At 39.0% G+C, this 20,300-nt stretch overlaps 1 protein-coding gene across 2 annotated transcripts; it reads left to right on the top strand.

Moving 5' to 3' along the window:
- The first annotated feature begins 485 nt into the window (after window positions 1–485).
- On the top strand, window positions 486–19,675 carry THOC1 (THO complex subunit 1). Of its 2 annotated transcripts, XM_071737267.1 has the most exons (22): window positions 486–601; window positions 1,543–1,616; window positions 1,727–1,787; window positions 2,495–2,561; window positions 3,601–3,719; window positions 4,973–5,021; window positions 5,532–5,627; window positions 5,920–6,002; window positions 6,531–6,604; window positions 7,216–7,324; window positions 8,493–8,624; window positions 9,077–9,177; window positions 10,902–10,968; window positions 11,146–11,196; window positions 11,812–11,882; window positions 12,704–12,727; window positions 13,139–13,234; window positions 14,041–14,106; window positions 15,418–15,501; window positions 15,725–15,872; window positions 17,333–17,411; window positions 19,224–19,675. In XM_071737267.1, exons 1-22 carry the CDS (start codon window positions 554–556, stop codon window positions 19,517–19,519), a joined length of 1,995 nt encoding a protein of 664 aa, XP_071593368.1. In that variant the 5' UTR covers window positions 486–553; the 3' UTR covers window positions 19,520–19,675. The 2 variants fall into 2 exon arrangements, with proteins under 2 accessions (XP_071593368.1, XP_071593369.1); XM_071737268.1 differs by lacking the exon at window positions 12,704–12,727.
- Window positions 19,676–20,300: the final 625 nt, after the last annotated feature.

The raw sequence follows: 20,300 nt of genomic DNA on the forward strand, positions 1-20,300 counted from the left end.
GGGAGGGTTTTATGGCTGGACGCAGCACCACACGGCTTTCCAACTCATGGGTGCAAACTTAAGACATGGGAAGACAAGGCACCCCGAGCCTGGAAATGGGACTGTCAGCAGAGCAGCCTGGGAACCCCCAAAGGAGCTACGCCAGCCAAAAAGTTCTATTTCCCAACACGCATTTGTTTATTTTTGCAGGGCTATTTCAGACATCTAGCAGTGACAGAACGACGGAACTCCCATTACACGTGGCTCTGAAGGAAGCATCCACAAGGATGCCGTTCAGCCTGCGACCGGCTACCTAGGCACAAAAAATACCGACGACACAAAAAATACCTCCACGGTTCTCTGCCCTCACACCCTCCCTCCCGAACCTCCGTGACCGTCCGCAGCTGGCGGCCGCCCAACGGCCTCCCAACGGTCCCCCAACGGCCGCCCGAACCGCGAGGGAGGCGGCGGCCCCGCCCCGGGGCGGTGGCATCCCCAGGATGTGCGCAGTGCCGCCCGGTGAGCATTGTGGCGTCATCGGCGCGCGCCGCGGAGCGTGTTGGAGTGGGAGATCATGTCGCCGCCGCTCTTCAGCCTGCCCGAGGCGAGGCTTCGCTTCACGGTGAGACCCGACAAGACCGGGCGGGGTTGGGAGTGGGAGCGGGGGTTCCCCTCCCTCTGTACCCCTCAGAGAGGGAGGGGGGGACGCGTCGGGGCAGGGCTCGGGCCTCCCCGCCCGCCTCCTCCTCACCTGAGCGACTGCGCCCGCATTCCCGTCCGGGGCTCCCGCTGAGGAGCGGGCCTGGATCTCCTTCAACGAGCGTTCAGCGCGGATGAGATAAAGCGGTATCGCTTTGGGGATGGGCTTCGGATCGGCCTAGGCTAACCCGCCAAGGGTGGATGTGGTGTTCGGTGAACTAAAATGAATGTAAAATAAAGCGAAATTTAATTGTGGTGTCAGCCCCGCAGCAAAACGTCCGTAGCTTAATGCAGTTCTCTCTTTTGTGCCTCTGCTGAATGATGCTTTTCTCTTGTCAGAGCTGGTGGAGCTGGGTATGTACCCAGGCCTCTGTATCCCACTCTCAGCAGCATAGGTTTTCGGGCAGGGGCGATGGGATTGAGAAGGCGAGGCAGAAGTAGTCGAGGCACAGACCCTGGCACCATTCAGTTGATTCGGTTACAGGATTTAGTACTTTTTAGACTATCACGTTAGCAGGAGTCATGTCCCACACCACCCTAAACTGCCTGTGAGGAAGGTGAAGTTGTGTTTGTGGCACCTGAGGCTGTTGTAGATGCAGCACTGGTCACAGCAGCATATCCCTGTAGAAATGCTATTTTCACCACATTGCTAACCCAGGTTTGAGGTGTGATGCTTTTGAAGCTACATGGATCATTTGGTGGGCACTTGTTATTCGCCCTGCTTGTTACAAAGTTCTCATTGTAAGCTGAAACATGGGTGTGGCAAATGGATTTCTCTGTATTTCTCTCCATTGTTGGCTAGAGCAAGGAGGAGACCCTTATGGTTTTGTACTGGTTTTGTAACCTTTCTTTACATCTTGGTAGAATTCCACCAGAGAGGCTCTGAACCACAAAAGTATCAAGCCGTTGCTGAACGCATTTAACCAGATTCCTGGGAGGTAAGTGAATGCCACTTGATTTTTTTTTTAAAGGTGCCCATTCAGAAAATTTTTAGTGATCTTGTCCCTAATAGCTGTTATTAACTGATGGGGATTGTTTGCATTTGCAGTGAAAATGAGAAGAAGTGTACTTTGGATCAAGCTTTTAGAGTTATTGTAGAAGAAGAAATAGTAAGTACTTCAAACTCCTACAGCTTGTCTCTTAATAAAGCTCAGATTTCCGCTCGTAAGTCAATTTACTAATTTAACAGCAACTTACTTTAGAATAAGGAGATATTGCTTTTTTAGATTGTGTAAAAGTTATCTAATTTAAGATTGAATGTAGATGATTTAAAAAAGACTGGTAGGTAGGACAGAATGGCAGCGCTTTCATGACACCACACTGTAGCTTGGGATGTTGACATAGCTTGTTCCAGCAATTCTTTGTAATGCTTATGTCTTAAAGTTCTACATTTTGAAATTCTGGTTCACAAATATGCATTTATTAATTTATTAACTCCACTTTTGAGAGTGGGGTGGAGTGGGTTATCTGTTACTAGCACACATCAGCTTCTTGTCAGATGAAAGAATGATGAAAGGAATCAAATAAGGGTTTTGTTGGTAATTACTTGAATGAAGGCTGAATGTAGGATAATAATTTGCAGAGGTTAATTAACCTGTAAGTATTGTAGAACCTCTAATACCAGAATTAGTCAAAAATGTTGCTCACTCAAGAATAACTTTATATATAAACTGTCATCTTAATAGATTGTTCAGATTTTGAGGAAGTTGAATGTCAGTATTTGTTTTAAGGATGCCTGTTTGGAAATAGGAATTTTAGTTTTGGTAGATGTATTTAGGTCAGGATAGAGAAGTTTAACACTTTTCTGTTTGTTTAGATAAACAAAGCACCATGTGACAATCTCCTGGCAATTATTTCTCTTGCTATTAGTGGAGTCACAGAAGGTGAGCATCTTTCAAATCTGATGGGACAGTTTTAGGGACTGTTTAGGATAATTTTAAGATTTTGATTTTTGTAAGTTGTCCACAGCAATTAGCTTTGATAACATGTGGCCCTTACACTAGTGGCTGTTAAGTCTGTTTCATGGGAGGAATGAAGTCTAATGTAATTAAATTCAGTTATATGTGTGACATTAGTGTTGGAATCTTTTTTTCTTTTTTTAGTAGAGGAAGATGCATGGTTTTGGTTGCAATATAATTTTCTTTGTTCACCACCATAAATACTTAGAAGTTCCCCATCATAATTTCAGAGATGAAACCGCTGAGGCAGAGGAGAGGGTAAATGACTTGTAGGGTTCTCTGCCAGTTGCTGGCACAGCTGGAATTAACTTCTGAATATCTGTTCTTCTCTCTCAGTACTGACCTGCTGGCACAGGGTTGATTCTTTGGATACTTGAATCTGTTTTGTGTCTTTTGTGTCAGAAATCAGGATGCTAATCTCTTTTGAAGAGGCTTTCACACTCCTCCCTTTGTTTATTCATTCACATTGTGTATCAAATAACTGCTTGTTACAGCAAGTATAGCTCCACCATGGGTGTATTTTATGAACTGTAGGATTATGAGTGTTGTGATGATAAGGAATGCAGGCATGACCAAACTACAGAGTGTGGATAGACACACTTGGAGCATTGGTAGAAGAAAAGACTCTCAAACTTAATGGGTGGCTGTTTAGAAGCCTGAAAGAGTCCTCTTGCAGTCTGCAAATAGTTGCAACATTGTTTCATACTTGAAGGTTTTAGAACAGTTATTCTTATAATTTGATTTACTTTAGTGCAAAGCTGTTTTAAACCTCATCTGCATGTGTGTACATATAGACATAATTTTCATGGAAGTTCACACTTTAACCCAGGCTTTTTGTAAGGATTTGTAGGACCCCAGGAGAACTTTTAGCTTTTTTTTTTTTAACATTCTTTTCCTTAACTGCCATGCTTCTATTGCATTTCAGTTCAGATTTGCTGACCAAAGTATTTCCCCTTCCTCATAGGTATTTGCACTGCATCAACCCCTTTTGTCCTTTTGGGTGATGTTCTGGATTGCCTGCCATTGGATCAGTGTGACAGAATTTTCACTTTTGTGGAGAAAAATGTTGCTACGTGGAAATCAGTAGGTATTTTTACATCACAATGTGATGTAGTTGTGCCAAAGCTTCTGTCTACCCGAACAATTTTTACTTATTAATTTTAATTGGCTTTTTATCTGTTGATTTTAAAATAGTGGCATTGAGCACATTTTGTTTAGAGGATAAAAAATGTCTGGACAGCAGAGGTCAGAAAATTTATAATAAATCATAATTTTGACTGATGTTTATTTCAGACTCATTTCTCTACAGTATACAGTTTGTCTCATGTAGAAACTGGAAATTTCACATCTGGTGAAGAGTTTGTATAAATGGCTTATCTTTTGACTTATTATTCAGGTTCTTCCTTGGAGCTGCAGGAGATTCCTGCATCTCTGGTTTGCAGGGAAAGCTTAAAAAGCTGTTTATTACAAAACTATAGTAATGTTATTTATGTTGCCCTAAAATATTTCCACTTTTGAGAGACAGTCAGTGTTTTGAGGTCTGTATGAGTGGTTTATGCTCTTGCTCTGCTATGGTGCTGTAGCAGAGGAGCTGCTGTGAAAGGCTGATGAGCTTCTTGTGCTGCAGGTGCTGTTAATTAAAGAGGTAACTCAGAATCTGAGGCAGAAAGCCTAACCTGCCAGCATTTTATTCCAGCATCGTAAGAAATCTTGGATCTTGGTATCCTTAATTTGCTTTTTGGCAGTAGTGCCAGGAACACAAGTGTCAGCAACCCAATAAGTAACACTGAAAAGGACTCCAGTTTCTCTGTGTTTTCCTAACCAGAACTGCCTCCCATAGGCATTCACTCAGGCTCTTCTGTTGTGGATAACATTGTGTGTTCTGATATATTCACAAACTGTTTCTTATTGTTAATTCTAGTATCTTTCAGTTTCTTACTCCTGCTCACATATTACTAGTACTGTGAATGCTCTATATCTCTTTTATATTGCTTTTTGTTTATGTATATAAATAATGTATGGAATAATAAAGACAAGTGTGAAAAATTAGTGTGTTACAGGAAAGAAGTGGATGCTGCTCTTGCGATTCACTGTAACTTGTGTGGTTTTTTGTACAGAAATTTCATTTAAATGTAATGGTTTATGCTTTCTTGGTATTTGTGGGACTGTGTGTTATATGTTGCTTGTTATATCTTTTTATATTTTGTGAACCCTGCCTCTTATTTAAGGGACAATTTAAGGAGACCTACTTACTCATGGCTTGTGATTGAATTAAAATATGCTCAAGAAGGTTTTGTGATCTCTTAAGTGATCTAAATACCTTTGTTACTTTTCAGAATACCTTTTATTCTGCAGGGAAAAATTACTTGCTACGAATGTGCAATGGTGAGTTGTAGTTGTAGTTTTTCAGGGGTGTGGGGGAGGAATTAACTCCCAATCTCAGCAAATGGGAGTTTAATAATTATATATATATATATTGATATGTGTTCAATAAGTAATAAAGTTAAAAGGCAATCATTCAGCAGATACTCATGAGCCTTGCTAATTAATGTAAAAGTCATTCTAACATTAGGGAAATCTCTTCATTCTTAGAAGTCATTATAGAAGAATACCTGAGAAATATTTATTCCTCAGCAATGACACGGCCCCTATCAGAGGCTGTATTTGAATAGGGTTCCTTTGAACTTATTTTTAATTGCTCTTGAAGGTGTTAGAAGAATTGGTAGAATGCATTTGAAAAAAATATGGCTGATCTGAAGAAGTTACTAGTATTTAAATTCAGAATCTTAGCTTTCTTTCATAAACTGTGTAGATTATGTAATTAGCAAGTCATGAATGCTAGTGCTTGAGAAATTAGTATAAATACTAATATTTTTTACTTTTTACAATATTTAGACCTCCTGAGAAGACTATCAAAGTCACAAAACACAGTCTTCTGTGGAAGAATTCAGCTGTTCTTGGCTAGGCTATTTCCACTTTCAGAAAAGTCAGGTGAGATTTTTTGCATTTCATCACTCTTAACATCTAAAAAAGATTAAATGTACTGAATCTTTCAAGTTCATGATGGTTCCAGGACAAATCCAACTGGAGAAAATCACTTTGCACTTGTATCTTAGTTCTTGTTTCTACTCTTAATATTGTGACTGTCATATTTTGTGATTTCAAGCATAAGTTTTGAATACTGTTACTGAGCATATATTATGTCAGCATCTCATAAACAACAAACTGGATGAACAGACCTATGAACTTTACAGCTTCTAAGACTGACCTTTGTTTTTCACAGGACTGAACTTGCAGAGTCAGTTCAACCTGGAAAATGTCACTGTTTTCAATACCAATGAGCATGAGAGCACTCTAGGACAGAAGGTGAGAACTCCTGTCGTTTTTCTCTCATTCTGCTGTAGATATATAAGATTGTTTGCACAAAATAGGTACTACTGTGCTTAATATTCAAAACTATATGTTCATAATTTGGTTGTCCATCTTCCAGACCAAGGTGCTGATTTTGAGAATAGGCATGTTACCTTAACCTGTGCAGACTTTGAGGGGAAAAAAGGTTGATTTGATTGTGAGGCATTAGCCTCTGTACGTCACTTACTGAAAGAAGTTACTGAGGAGTCACTTCCTGCATGAAGTTTCCCCCACAGCATAGAGAAGGTAGAGCTGTCCCCTCAGCTTTTTTCAAGAAAAGGCTACCACTGCAAAGTTTAGTTAGGTGTGAAGAGAAGAATTTGCTGTGTATCTTACTGGAATAATACTTTAGAGATCTTTGGAATTACCAGCTTAGGCTTTCTGTTCTAAAATGTAATAGAATCTTTGAAATAAAGAACACTGTGAAAACTGTGCAAATTATAGTGGCATTTGTGTAAGCTTTAAAGTATTTTCTCCTTTTAGCACACTGAGGAAAGAGAAGAAGGCATGGATGTAGAAGAAGGTGAAATGGGAGATGATGAAGCACCAACAAGTTGGTGAGCTTACAGCAATTTTAAAAGGTTGAAAAAAATGTTATAAAGTGAAAGTTTGGGAAATATCCTTAAAAACTGTTTTCACAATTCTGCTTATCTTCTGCCCTCTCAAGATTAGGTACAACCTAGTAGTATCTTAATCTGTTTAAGTGGAGTTACCTGTAAGAGCACAAAATCTTCAGATCATTTGAAAAAATTATATACCTTGGCAGAGAACCACTCTGCTGTTTTCTCTGTTTGGCAATTTCCCCAATTATCTTTACAAAACTTTTTCTGTTAAAATGTATTCAGGGATTCTGAGTACATACTCTATATGCTTTTAGAAGAAAAAACTTATTTATCCCAAGACAGTGAAGGACTCCTAAGATCCCTTTTCCTTACTATTTTTGCTTGTAATAAGAAAATAACAGTGGACTGGATGGAAACTCTTTTAGGGGCAATGTCTGAATTATGGATTTCTCTGTAAAGACGACCTATTGACTCATTGTTTCACTTTGAAAAATTAATGACATTTTCTAGGATTGCACATTCCTGTCTTGAATCGAATAGACCACTTTCAATATTGTTTATTTATTGTTTATTTGTTTGTTTGCTTGTTTATTTTTCCCCCCCAGTTCCATTCCAATAGATTATAACCTGTATAGAAAATTCTGGTCACTTCAAGACTACTTTAGAAATCCTGTGCAGTGTTATGAGAAGGTGTCATGGAAGACTTTTCTTAAGGTAACCTGAGTTCATGCTTTCAATCCTGCAACCTTGGTAAAATTCACTGTTTATACGAGTAGGAGAGTGACAGCATAAGTGTAGAACAGTGCAAATGCTAATGCCACAAAAAAATAACAGTGCACGAGGAAATATATTTTGCTAAACTCAACCCTGGACAGTATACACTATTAAGATTTACAGTAAATCCTCTAATAAAACTTGTGTAAGTCAGTAACAGAAAGACTTCATGTGTTACAACAGTGCCAGATTGTGATTTATCAGCTGCAAAAAGCAGAACTTTGGGGACTGGTATTTTTGTTTGTTTATTTTTCCCCAAGAAGGTAAATAGTTCCCCCTAGTCCTGGATCTTACATTAGAACAGTCATAATTATCCCAATGGAATCCTAAAGATGACAAGTTTCTAATGAAGCAAATTTCTTTATAGAAGCAATAACTTAAATGTCTCCTTCAGCCAGATGTCTCAGTTTTGTTTATAATGTTGAGGGTGATTTTTTGCTAAGCTGCTGTTTCTTCACAATTTGCCACTCAGTGTTTATTTAACAGCAAGAAGCCTGTTGTTTTTTTTTAATCTTCATCCTCAGTATTCTGGTAATAAAAGGTAACATCTGTTCAGACATTCTAATATAAATCTAATTAATGAGCTCTACATCCTCAGCTTTACCAAAAAAAATCAAACTAACAAAAGAACCTCACAAAAACCCCTGTTGTGTGGTTCAGAGCAACTGAGCAAGGCCAGGCTTCAGTCTTTCAGATAAAATTTCTTCATTGGAACCTTAAGGCTGTGAATTAGGTTTAAAGCAGCACTACAAATTTAATTCTTGCTTACATGCCTTCGTGTATATTCTGGACAACTTAAATTGAGTTTGAATGTAGCACTATCATTTTGTGGGCCTTTCTTGCTTAGAACATCAAACAACAAAGCAATTTGCACTGTGCATAATATTGCTTTTCTTAGCCTATTTTAAATGCCCCTGAGGATTAGGTACTCTGAAATTATAAACTTTCACTGTTCAGGGGAGCTCTACATATTGGTGGCAAATATGGTCATTTTGATGGGCTGATAGCAAGTTTAGACATTATTTTACTTGTTTGTCACTAGTCTAGTGTGGTTTTATAGCTACAAAGTTTTTGTATTATTTTAATGTGATAAATTACTGTTTTATAGTACTCAGAAGAAGTTCTGGCTGTTTTCAAAAGTTACAAATTGGATGACACTCAAGCTTCCCGAAAAAAGTTGGAAGAACTAAAAACAGGAGGAGAACATGTATATTTTGCAAAGTTCCTAACTAGTGAAAAGGTATTTGCTTTCTCTTAGAATCACAGAGGCTGGAGGAACTTTTGTCTAGTTCAGCCTTCCTACTCAAAGCTCTTGGGTAGAGTAGGTTGATCAGTGCTAAGTCCAGTTAGGTTTTGAATGTCTCAAAAAGTTTCTCTAGGTATCCCATTACATTGTTTGTAATTTTATATTAGATAGATTTATTCCATTCCTTTTTATTTTATACTTTTCTTTGTGAATTGCCTCTGATTGATGCTTCAAAGGACTTCTATTTCTGGAATAAGTCTACTGTAAAGCTGACATTTATTTATTGCTTTTGATTTGTATTACTGCATATAGAAAGGGAAGCTAAAAGAATAAATAGTTAAAAATCTGTTGCCTTTTTAAAATTGCCTTTAGAAAATGTTTGTTGGACTTTTTACTTAAGCACTTTTAGTCTTTTTAATGTGTAATTACTTTCTGTTGTTGTTTAGCTGATGGATTTACAGCTGAGTGACAGTAACTTTCGCCGTCACATCTTGTTGCAGTACCTAATACTATTCCAATATCTAAAGGGACAGGTCAAATTTAAAAGGTAATGTGGAAATATTTTGTGTTTGGGGGATGGGGAGCTAAAAAGCTTTAGAAAAATAGTAATATTTTAAAGGAATTTGTCTTGTTCTAATGTTCCTATATAAATAAACACAGGATGCACCTGAAGTTACTTTGCACCATGAAAGCAGAGGTCTCATCTGACACTCTGCTTCTCTCTGCTTGATTCCTTGCCCTCTCTTGCAGTCTTTCTAGTGTTCATTAGACTAACTCAAATTTGTGCAGTTCACTAAACCAGCAATAAAACAATCTGCTCATCTTAGCAGAGTTAGTTTTCTGCCAAATTGGTGAGTTGGGGGGGGGGTCTCAGAGCAGCAGAGGTCACTAAAGTGTGCTTACCGTGAGCGTGGCCACCCGTGAGAGCAAAGAAGTCTCTCACTGGCAGCTTCAAGTTGTTAAACCAATGAAAAGGACTGGTATGTGGCATCATTTTGAATATATACCAACTATGCAATGTGGCATTGGTTGCTGATTTGTTTTTTCTTAGTCTGATACAGAATTCTGCCAAAAAACCCTGTCTTTCCCTACTCTCTATTCTAATGTTATGCTGAAGAAAATCCTATTGCTCTGTTCATTGCCTGTGCCCTTATGTGCACATAATGATTAACATTTAAAACAGCTGTCTTTCACCTGCAATATGCTTCTTTTTATAAGCAGGTCTCAAAGAACTTTGCAAACTGTATCAGGATGATTATCCTCATTCTACAGATTATTTACCAAGGCAGTCCAGTTGCAGAGAAGGAATAGAATTCAAGTCTTCTGAATTGTAATTCAGTCCTGTCGAGGTGATAGTTATTTCAATGACAATTGATTAAAAGCACTCATTTATCAGTGGTCAAGGATAGCATGACATTAAATAGTCAAGTATAACATTTGGTGCAATTGTTGTAAAATAATACTGATTATTCCCTCCCTTAAAAATGAAAATTCCCCTTTTTATATCAAATTAACTAAGAAAGTTCCAAGTCTTCCCTGTGTTGTTGACTTAGCCATGATCATGTTTATATTTGCTATTTAAGGTACCTAGTACTTCCTAAAAAGCTGTTTGGTGTTATATTGCTTTTGAGCACTATAAACAGAATGTTAATGGTTGTGATTTCTGTGCTTCAGATGGATTCTTCTTGAACCAATGAAAAACAAAGATTAGGTTCTCATCTGATTTTTAATGTGTTTAAAAAACATTCTGACTTATTTAGTGATACCAGGTTATGTTGTACAGAATTCCTGTTTGGAGGTATTCAAGATCTGTGTTCTCTATACAGCTGGTGGATTAAGTGTTTCTTTTACTATGGTTTGTCTACAGTGATTCATTAGATAGGGTTAGGAGAGTTGGGTTGTTTTGGTTTTTGTTGGTTTTTTTTTTTTTTCAAGTAAGTCTTTTGATTATGCCCACTCGCTGTGCTTTGGGTCCAGTATCAAGGTGTGGTTTTGAAACACACAAATGGAATTCCTGTTGGATTAAGCTAAACCTTGAAATTGTCCTCCACACTGCACAATCTGGGAAGTGGCCAGTCCATGGGACCAGACCACATTCAAAGTCCTTCCTTCAGATCCCCTCCAACGCCCCCCAGGAAGTGTCTGTTGTAATTGATGTGTCCTCAGTGTGTAGTAAACTCTTTAAATTAAAAAAAAAATAACAAAAACCACAGTGATTTGATTTAATGATGCCTTTTTTTTCATTTTTTGTTGTTGTTTTTTCAATTCCAGTTCAAACTATGTTCTAACAGATGAACAGTCTCTTTGGATTGAAGACACTACAAAAGCAGTGTACCAGGTCAGTACAGTCAGTACTTCTATAAAAATTACCTGGAAGGGTATTTAGCATGTAATACTGTGTCAGCCACCTTTGAAGCAGTAACCACCATTTTCTTTGGTTTGTGTTTTTTTCATATGTATTCCACTACAAATATAATGCAAAAAGTTGACCTTTTTTACTCTCTTGCAATCATAGCTTCTTTCGGAAAATCCTCCAGATGGGGAAAGATTCTCAAAAATGGTAGAGGTATGTACTTCGGTGCCTGTCTGAACAAAGTCTGCATAGCATGTAAAAAAACAGTATTGGTTTAAACTAGCTTTTGGAACATAGATGTAATATCTGAGGACTTTTTTCTCATCTTGGTAAAATAGGTATAATAATGTCATCTTATTTTGTATTCATATTTTCCTGTGTTTTCATTAATGTGCCTTTCTTCTCCTAGGAAAGGATGGAAATGTGTGTATGTGTGCATGTGTACTAACAGAGACTTTGGTTATTAATTAAAAAACTCTACATACTTTTTAAAGTCTTTACAAAAAGGAGTGCTGTGCCCAAAAACATGGTAATAACATACAAGTGAAGTTAAAAAAAATGTATTCTTGCTTTACTTTTTTTTTTTTTTTTTTAACTCTGGCTACATCTATTTACTTTCCCAAACTTATTGAAGAGAGGAGATACACTATTTTTAATACAATAAACTAGCTGCCTAAGACTATACTGGTGACCTCCAAAATAGCATCTGAAATACATACACAGTAACAAAGTTTTTCCCTTAATTTTAATAGCTCAGTTAAAAACTTTTTGAGGTAATTTTCAAAGGTGATTATGCCCCTAATAATGTGCAATATTATGTTTCTCCAGCATATATTAAATACTGAAGAAAACTGGAACTCGTGGAAAAATGAGGGCTGCCCAAGCTTTGTAAAAGAAAGGTAACTATTATGAAGCAGAAGCTTGCTAATGCTTATTTCAAAGGGTGATTCAGCTTCACAATATGTACCAAATATGAACATTAGTGATTTACACAACTGTGAGATTTGTACAGTTGGGTGTCCCTTCTGTGTGTGCACAAGGCTCTTAAACTATTGCCTTAATAGTGATGGTTATGAATGGGTGGGGTCTCAGGAGAGCATTCCTCATTGTTTCAGAGGAACTTTTTTTTTTTCCCCTTAATACCAAAGACCAATGATTGAGGAGACTGGAACATGTTGTCTCACCTTCAGCAGAACCTAGGCTGAAGAAGGTAGTGCCTGACTTTCCCATAGACCATTTTGGATTGCCTCAATTGAAGCCTTTGGCATTGTGCCTCTGCTGGGGCAATATACCTGGAATTTTGTGTAACTGTTCTCCTCTTAAGCACTTCATTTGATTTGCCACTTGATGGTGATCATTTACCTGAAAGAAATAATTATTAGGTGGCTTTTGCCATTGAAGTTTTTCTGTGTAAGTAATCACTGCTTGTGGCAAAACTTGAATTTTGACTCCATATATCTACTTGACTTGAGGTGGTGACCAGACATCCCTCTTCCACACTTTGTTCTACACACAGACTGTAGCCCCTTTGTGGTAAGGAGCATCTGAGTCATTATCTCCTTGATATGGAGAGATCAGGTGGAGCCACCTCTTCAAGACTTCAGCTGTTGGAAAAAGAGGGAGGGAGGCTGTGAGAAGACATAAATTACTATTATGGGGCTGGGGGGCAAAGTAAAATTATGAAATTTGACTTTTATAAATGTTCTGTCTCCCTCTTTAGATCTCAGCCAGAGTTTCAGCTTGGGTAGGTCTTACCGTAACCTCAGTGGTCTGGGATCTCCATTCTCTGATCCCATAAAATCAGGTGCACCTGGGGAAAGAGAACTTACAATCATAGAACAGATGATCTCTGCAGCAGAGTAGATCATACTCAGTATGTGCTGCTGGCATAGATGTGATTTGCTTTTTTTTCTCTATTGGAATTCTGACAGACCTTTAAATTTGTAAGTGAACTAATTTTGGTGTGTGGCAAATCCCTTTTCTTATCCTTTCTTTGTCTTCTCTCTCCTCTTCTACTTTGCCTCCTTCCACAGAATTTCAGTCTGTCTGAATGCTTTCATTGTGATTTAACTTAGCACCATATGAAGTGAAATGGTTTGATTTTGTTCTCTCTATATTACTTATTTGATACTAAAGAGCATCTTCTTTTCTTTAGACCTCCTGATTCTAAGCCGATGAGGCCTGCTAGAAAGAGGCCAGCTCCAGAGGACTTCTTAGGAAAAGGGCCAAACAAAAAAATCCTTATGGGGAAGTATGTTGGATTATTTTTTTATTTTTCCATTGCAGTGTTTCTGGGTTTTGGTTGCTTAGTTGGTTTGGGGGCTCTTACAGGGGGAGGCAGGTTGACACTTACTGTTTTTTCTAGTCAGTAATTTTCAAGCTTCCTTACTTTGGATCTGCCAAGGGCTATGACATTCTTTTAAAATATGCAGTAGCCTTAATTTCCTTACAGTCATCTCTTGTTGATCCCTTCTACATACCCTCAGTGACAGGCTGAAAATCAGTGGTTTGCACATGTGGGACCAGTTTTTATACTTTTGTCCTCTTTATGGTTTTGCTTAAAATGCATCTGTACCATAGGCTTTAAAATGGCACCCACTGGTATTTTATCCCTGGGGCAAAGATTTCTTCTTGAATTCTTCCTCTCCAACAAAAGTGCCATATTTTGTGTGATACTAAGTGCTGCATTTTTCCACTTCATTTTTTGGAGAAAGGGTAGTCTTTTCATTGTAACAGTTCAACCAGCCTAGATGTGGAAATTTTGACCTTGTCTCAAACTTCAAGATCTTGTACTGAGTGTTTAGTAAAATGTCCCTCTGAAAAAGCAAGTGATAAATTCGTTTATCAAAAGAAAATGGCCTGGCCGTTTTGGAAACAGGAGGTTTCTTACTGTTTCTGACAACAGATCAGCAAGAGATAATAATACAAATTTAATAAGTTCTTTTCCAAATTTGCAATGTCAGATAAAGATTTCTGTTGCTTTTGGTGATTCCTAATATGCATGTATCCCAAAGTTTGGATCTGGAGATGAATATCTGTTTATCCTTCTCTTTTCAGTGAGGAACTGACTCGCCTGTGGAACTTATGTCCTGATAACATGGAAGCTTGTAAATCTGAGAGTAGGTAGGTAAAAAAATGGTACATCATAGTCTGAAGCTAACTTTCATCACTCTAATTTCACACAAAATTACAGTTACTACAAAATTTGCATAAGGAAAGTATGTAAGGTGATTTTTTAATGGTGTGGCATTGCACCGTGTGTGCTGGCTGCATGGATCTTTCTCCTGGAATCTTCTTACAGTTTTCTTCAGTAGTGTTTACACTGTCAGTAATTTTCATTGCTTGTTAAAGTGAAATCTAAGCTAAAATCCAGATGGAAACTCCCATTTTGTAGAGTGTGACTGTATAATTCATTACCTTCTATAAACAAGGAAGACTGCCAAGTCTGGCTCTAATGAAGTCAGCTATTTGGCTTTGGTTTTCAAGGAGACCTGTGCTTTGAACAATGCTAGATAAGAGGATGTGGGCTAACAGGTATTGTTTCAGTGCATAGCAGATCTACCAGTGGTGCAGATGTAGAAAAATACAATTGCTGCCTACCTCTTCTGCTTGCACAATTGTAGGAAATACTGAAAATGTACTTTGCTACAATACTTCGTTCAAGATAGTGTAATCCCTTTTGGTGCAGACATGATACCTAGCATGGAAATTTGGAAAAGGAATGGGAGAATTCCCAAACTTTGCTAGTAGTGGCTGTAAAGGCTGGGTGTCTGGGGAGAAGGCACTAAGTGGTGCAGATGTGCTGAGAGAAGGAATTGTTTTTCCAGTGGATGAGACCTTTCTTGTGAGACTGGGATGTACAGGAAGGCCTCTGACAGGATACTTGCCTTTATTAGTGGGTATAAGCTAGAACATAGGAAGTTCCACCTCAAAATTAGGAGAAACTTCTTTACTGTGAGGGTGACAGAGCACTGGAACAGGCTGCCCACAGCTGTGAAGTTGTCTGCTCTGTAGACTTTCCAAAAACCCCTGGATGTTTTCCTGTGTGGCCTGCCCCAGGTTATCCTGCTTTGGCAGGGAGCTTGAACTAAATGATCTCTGTAGAGGTCCCTTCCAGCCCCTAACATTCTATGGTTCTGTGATTAAGCTGAGGGCTAAAGGTGGAACTGTGTTTGGAATCAAAGCTTTTGATTCCCTATATGTGATTTTATTGTGCTGCAACTTCTTCAAATAAATAAAAACCAAAAAAACCCCCACAAAACAACAGAAAACTCTAAACAAGTGGCGATCAACCATGAAAAAAAAATCTGAGTAGGTTATGTTTTGACTTGTTGATTTTTTTTTTTCCTGTGGATAAGCTTTAGATGGGTATGGAGGAACTGAAAATCAGCTATTTTAGAGTGTGAGGTATTAAGCTCCTTTTTTATTTTTTAGGGAATATATGCCAACCTTGGAGGAATTTTTTGAAGAAGCTATTGAGCAAGCAGATCCTGAAAATATGGTTGAAAATAAGTATAAGTATGTCAATCTTTGTTTTGCTTTATTTTCATCACTTTCATGTTCACATTGTTAAAGAAAACAGACTGTTCTCTGCATTGGTAATAGCTGTACAGGACTCCAGTAATGTACAAAAATTTTATAAGCTTGGACACAATTGTATTAATTAGTAAATGCCTCAGATATTCTTCTGTGCTTTTATAGATGCCAGGCTGTTACCAACCAAACTTGTATTTTATTCTAGGGCTGTGAACAATTCTAACTATGGCTGGAGAGCACTGAGACTTCTAGCACGGAGAAGTCCCCACTTCTTCCAGCCAACAAACCAGCAATTCAAGAGTTTACCTGAGTATCTAGAAAATATGGTAATCAAATTAGCCAAGGAGCTGCCTGTAAGTAATATTATCCTATAATAATAAATGCTGAATTACATTGACTTCCTGTTTGTCTCTCTGCAGTCCATCTGGTACGTGGGGAGGGAAGGGGGCAAAAAAAAAACACAGGAAAAAAAAACTTGTAAAGTAAAGGTTTGGAGTAAAATTGGCCCAGTCAGTGAACTCCTAAGTAACACTAAACTGAATAATATTGACTAACCCAAGGTAGGTGCAGAGCTTGTGTTCTGTGAACAAACAGCAGGGGCAATGCCAACTTTTTCTGCTGGGTTGGTTGGCAGGAATATGTTTAAACCCAGCTACTCGGGTTCTGTGTTGCAGTGCAAACCACTTGTATTGAAGGTGTAAGCCAGTGTAAAGGCTCCTGAGTGTGAGTAACTGTGCTTACCAGGGGGGGCAGTAAAAGAGGCAGAGTGCAGCAGCTGAAGATTCTGTGCTAAATGTTACCAGAGCTTTACATCAAGGTTTAACTTGGCTCTTCTGTCAGCTCCCTGACTGTTAAGTAAGGAAAAACGGACCTTGCAGAGCTGTAAATTTAAGGCTTTAATGCTTTGCTCAACAGGACAAATTTGAGGCCAGGGGAGAGATCTTTCGGATCATACAACAGCAAGAGACACTCAGCTGGGGAAGGAAGTGTGTTTTTAAACAGATGAGTTAGCACACAACCCAGCAATTTCTTGCAGATAGGAAGCCAGGCTTCTGTATTTAAGACCTTTCCTTTCTGTAATGTGAAACTACCAAGGTGTAAAGGTTGGATTGCAATCTACAGCTTTTTTGTTTGTTCAGCCATCAGTTAACTAAATGCTTATAGCAATTTAAAAAAAAAATACTGGGAGAGAAAAGCTGTTTAATATATTAATGTATCACTTTATACAATATTCCTGGTGGTACTACTGTCACATGACAAGTGGTATGGTAAGAAACAAATATGTAGATAAGGCCTCTGATTGAAACATAGAAAAAGAGGAAGTATTTTGTTCATCTTGGCTGATCAATAGCTAAATCTGGGAGTGAAAACTTATTTTTTTGCCTGTTTGTTTGCCAGTCTTAAGAAGTTTGAAAGTACAGGAAACTTTGAGGCATTCCTGAATGAGAAATAAAATTAACAAAGAAGAATAGTAACTTTTTAAACTATTATCAGTAGTGGTCTCATAGACAGTTGGTTGGGTTAAAGTAATTCATCTCTGTATGTAATGCTTGGTTGTAGTTACTGTGAAAAGGAGATAATCTAGTGAAATCAGGGGATGCTTTCATTAGTTTTTTTTTAGTTAATACTATGTTTTATTAGCACATTTGTTACTGTTGTTTTGGATATGGGAGACTGGGGGGGATTTTGAATTCTCATACAGGATCATGTCAGGTTTTTCATTCTAACACACATTCCAGAGGCAATCACAGAGCTGTGAAATTTCTCTTTAAACACAAAATTCATCCAGTGATTTTTAGTTCTTTCATTGTAGCCTCCTTCTGAAGAAATAAAAACAGGTGAAGATGAAGATGAAGAAGATAACGATGCTTTATTAAAGGAAAACAATGAAAGTAAGGTTTGCATTTTACCAGTCTTTTCAGTTTCTCTCTTGATGTGTATTGCAGAAGCTGTGTTTTATCGTAGCTTCTATGAGGGTCACCAGTCCTGCTTATCCCAGTGGTCCTGACTTGAACCTGCATTTGTCCCAAAAAGTGCAGCCTTTTTGGAGCACAGGGCTTTGGTAGCAACCTCTCAGTCTTGTGGCAATATCAGTGCTGGCAGTGTCCAGCTTGTTGAAGTTGGATTAGCACTTCTATTAGAAGCCTCTTCTACACCTTTTCTACTGTGTGGTGTATGTTTACAGTGTTGGTTGGTGTTTCTAGCTAAAATTCCCAGTATTGCTGTGTAAAATCTACCTGAGTGTTCAGCAGCTCTGCTTTCCTGTTCTTCCCACCCTTAAATTGCCAGGCGAAAGTGCTTCCCTCCAGCCCCTGCTGAGGAGGGTGGTTAGGGGACTTTCAGACATAGCTATATACCCACTTTGAGAGCTTTCATCTTCATTTAAAATACCATAAAGGTAATGACTTCTCTGTGAGAAGAGCAACCTTCCTGACCAAGTGTCATTTATTATTCATTCCTCTCCATGAACCAGTCTTTCTATTTTTGTCTCTTGCCTGTGACCCTGGTATCCCCTGCTCCCAGGTGTCCTGTGCATCTGCCTCCCTCCATCCTCATTCGTGCCTTCATCTCACAGCACCTTCTCCCTTGTGTGTTGTATCTCTGTGTGCTGGCTCTGGGCTCCTGGTATTGCAGGTCATGGCATTTGCACACCCAGGTACTGCTGGCAGTTTTGTTGAAAAACATTTCTGTTAGTGGGAAGCCTTCTTGGGCCTCCATGGATCTCTCTTCTGTTGCCCTTTCCCACCCAGCACCTGACCTGTTCCTCAGTCTCCTTCCCAGTACTGAAGTTCTCTTCAGCTTAATGCTGTCTGACACAGCCTTTGGGCTTCACTGTGTCGAATTGATACCTTTAAATCTTGTCTGAAAGCAAAGGTGGCAGAGCTGTGGTCTGCTGTACACCCTTGTGCTTAGAAATAAGGGAAGCGAGCTGAGTGCCTTTGTAAGAATATGGTTAATTTCTGTGCATTAGTAATTCAGTCTTTAGGGTTTTGGTTTGGGCTTTTTTCTTTGAATGTGTGAAATAAGCATAAGTGGTAAGCCATAGTTTGTAGACCATAGTAAGCTATAAATGTGCTAACCCATCTGTGTAATCACTGCAGTGCTTGGCTTCTCAGCAAAGTGCAGTATTCCCTGCTTTTTATTTTGATGCCAGAATGACAGAAAATTCTGTTAAGTACTGACTACCTATTAAAGTTGCTACCCCACTCACATTCCTGCTAATAGCAACCCGAAGCTTTAGTAACTCAGTTAAAAGGGAAGCAAACTCTTTTTGACCTGAGTTAATTCTGCATAAATGATTAAAACCAGACTGAAAGACAAATGTTAAAGATTACTCTATGTTTTAATACTGCAGTAGACCCGTATTGAGAATGCCAGGCTGCCTGTGAAAATCTTTATTATTTGTAGGAGGCAGTTCTGATCTACTCCAGGCTTTAGCAGTTCTCTCAAACAGGAGATAACAAAAACCAGTATTTGCTTTTCCATGGGCAATAGGGGACATTCCTCTTGAAACCTACGTAATAGATCTGTAAAAATTCATCTGTTCCTGGAGCTCTTAAATTGTCACTACTAAAGAAAAGATGTCAGTCAGTCTGTTTGTAAGTAAATAGCAGGGTTAAAATGGGTCAGATCAGGGACGATTCATGTGCAGCATCAGGAGACATTTCCAGTGTTTCACTCATCCTTTCTCTTTTTTCCCCCAGGCCCAGAGGTACAACGGGACAAAGCCATGACGGGGGAACAAATCGAGTCATTTGCTAACAGGCTGGGGGAGCAGTGGAAGGTCTTGGCCCCCTACTTGGAAATGAAGGATTCGGATATACGGCAGATCGAGTCAGACAGCGAGGACATGAAGATGAGAGCAAAGCAGCTGCTGGTGGCCTGGCAGGACCAGGAGGGGGCACATGCGACCCCTGAGAATCTGATCACTGCGCTGAACAAAGCCGGGTTAAGTGACCTTGCGGAGAGTCTGACCAACGACACGGAAACCAGCAGCTAACTCACCTCACCTGCTAACTCCTGGTTTGGTTTTGGGGGTGGTTGTCATTGAGCGTGACTATTTTGTGGTTTTTAATTGTGACTCTTGTTGCCAGGTAACAGATTTTGGATTGATAGGTATTTTATGTTCAGTAAACGGTAAAACTTTTTAATACTATTGTTTGGTTGTCTTAGATTTTCTGAGAAAAGGATTAGTCTTCCAGATCCAGAATAAGGAAGCTTCATCATGATGGCAACGTGAGAAAGAGGATGGAGGAAAGGCAGACTGCAGCAGGGGTTTGGGCACCAGCAGAGCTCAGGGCAGAGGTCAGTAGTTGCTCTTAACTGCCCATCGTCATCTGTGATTTCTCAGAGTGTGTGGGTAGATTTGAAGGACTTCTGTAAGCTGTCACTAGAGATAGAAGGGACCAAATGGACCTGTCTGTGAGTGCTTTAACTTGCTTGAAGAAAATAACAACAGGGTTGCGACAGAGATCCAAGTCATAGTATTCACATATTCAGTGAAGAACTGGTGTCTTTGGAGGGGTGCTGTGATCGGTCAGTCTGCTCTGCTGCTGAAGAATGGGATCTCTGGGCCTTGGCAGTCAGCAGTCGGGGGTTTTCCATGCTTGTTTCATCAGTAATTATTAACTTTAGTCTGCATATATTTTGCTTATAGGGAACTCCCCTGAGGCCAGATAAAGTAATGGCTTGGTCCCAGTTTGCTCTTGTTACAATTTGTATCCTTTTAAGGAGATGAGGGGCTCCCAAGGGTAGCTGGAGCAGTGTGAAGTTGTAACTGG

This window comes from Heliangelus exortis, chromosome 2 (assembly GCF_036169615.1).
Source record: "Heliangelus exortis chromosome 2, bHelExo1.hap1, whole genome shotgun sequence".
In the NCBI taxonomy this organism is placed as follows: Eukaryota; Metazoa; Chordata; class Aves; order Apodiformes; family Trochilidae; genus Heliangelus; species Heliangelus exortis.

What these genes read in the sequence shown, in the direction of transcription:
- THOC1 (XM_071737267.1), top strand. Translation starts at nt 554, where the DNA reads ATGTCGCCGCCGCTCTTCAGCCTGCCCGAGGCGAGGCTTCGCTTCACG. An exon ending in AGGCGAGGCTTCGCTTCACG is followed by an intron (nt 602 to 1,542) that starts GTGAGACCCGAC and finishes ACATCTTGGTAG; the next exon opens with AATTCCACCAGAGAGGCTCT. An exon ending in AAAAAAATCCTTATGGGGAA is followed by an intron (nt 13,235 to 14,040) that starts GTATGTTGGATT and finishes TTCTCTTTTCAG; the next exon opens with TGAGGAACTGACTCGCCTGT.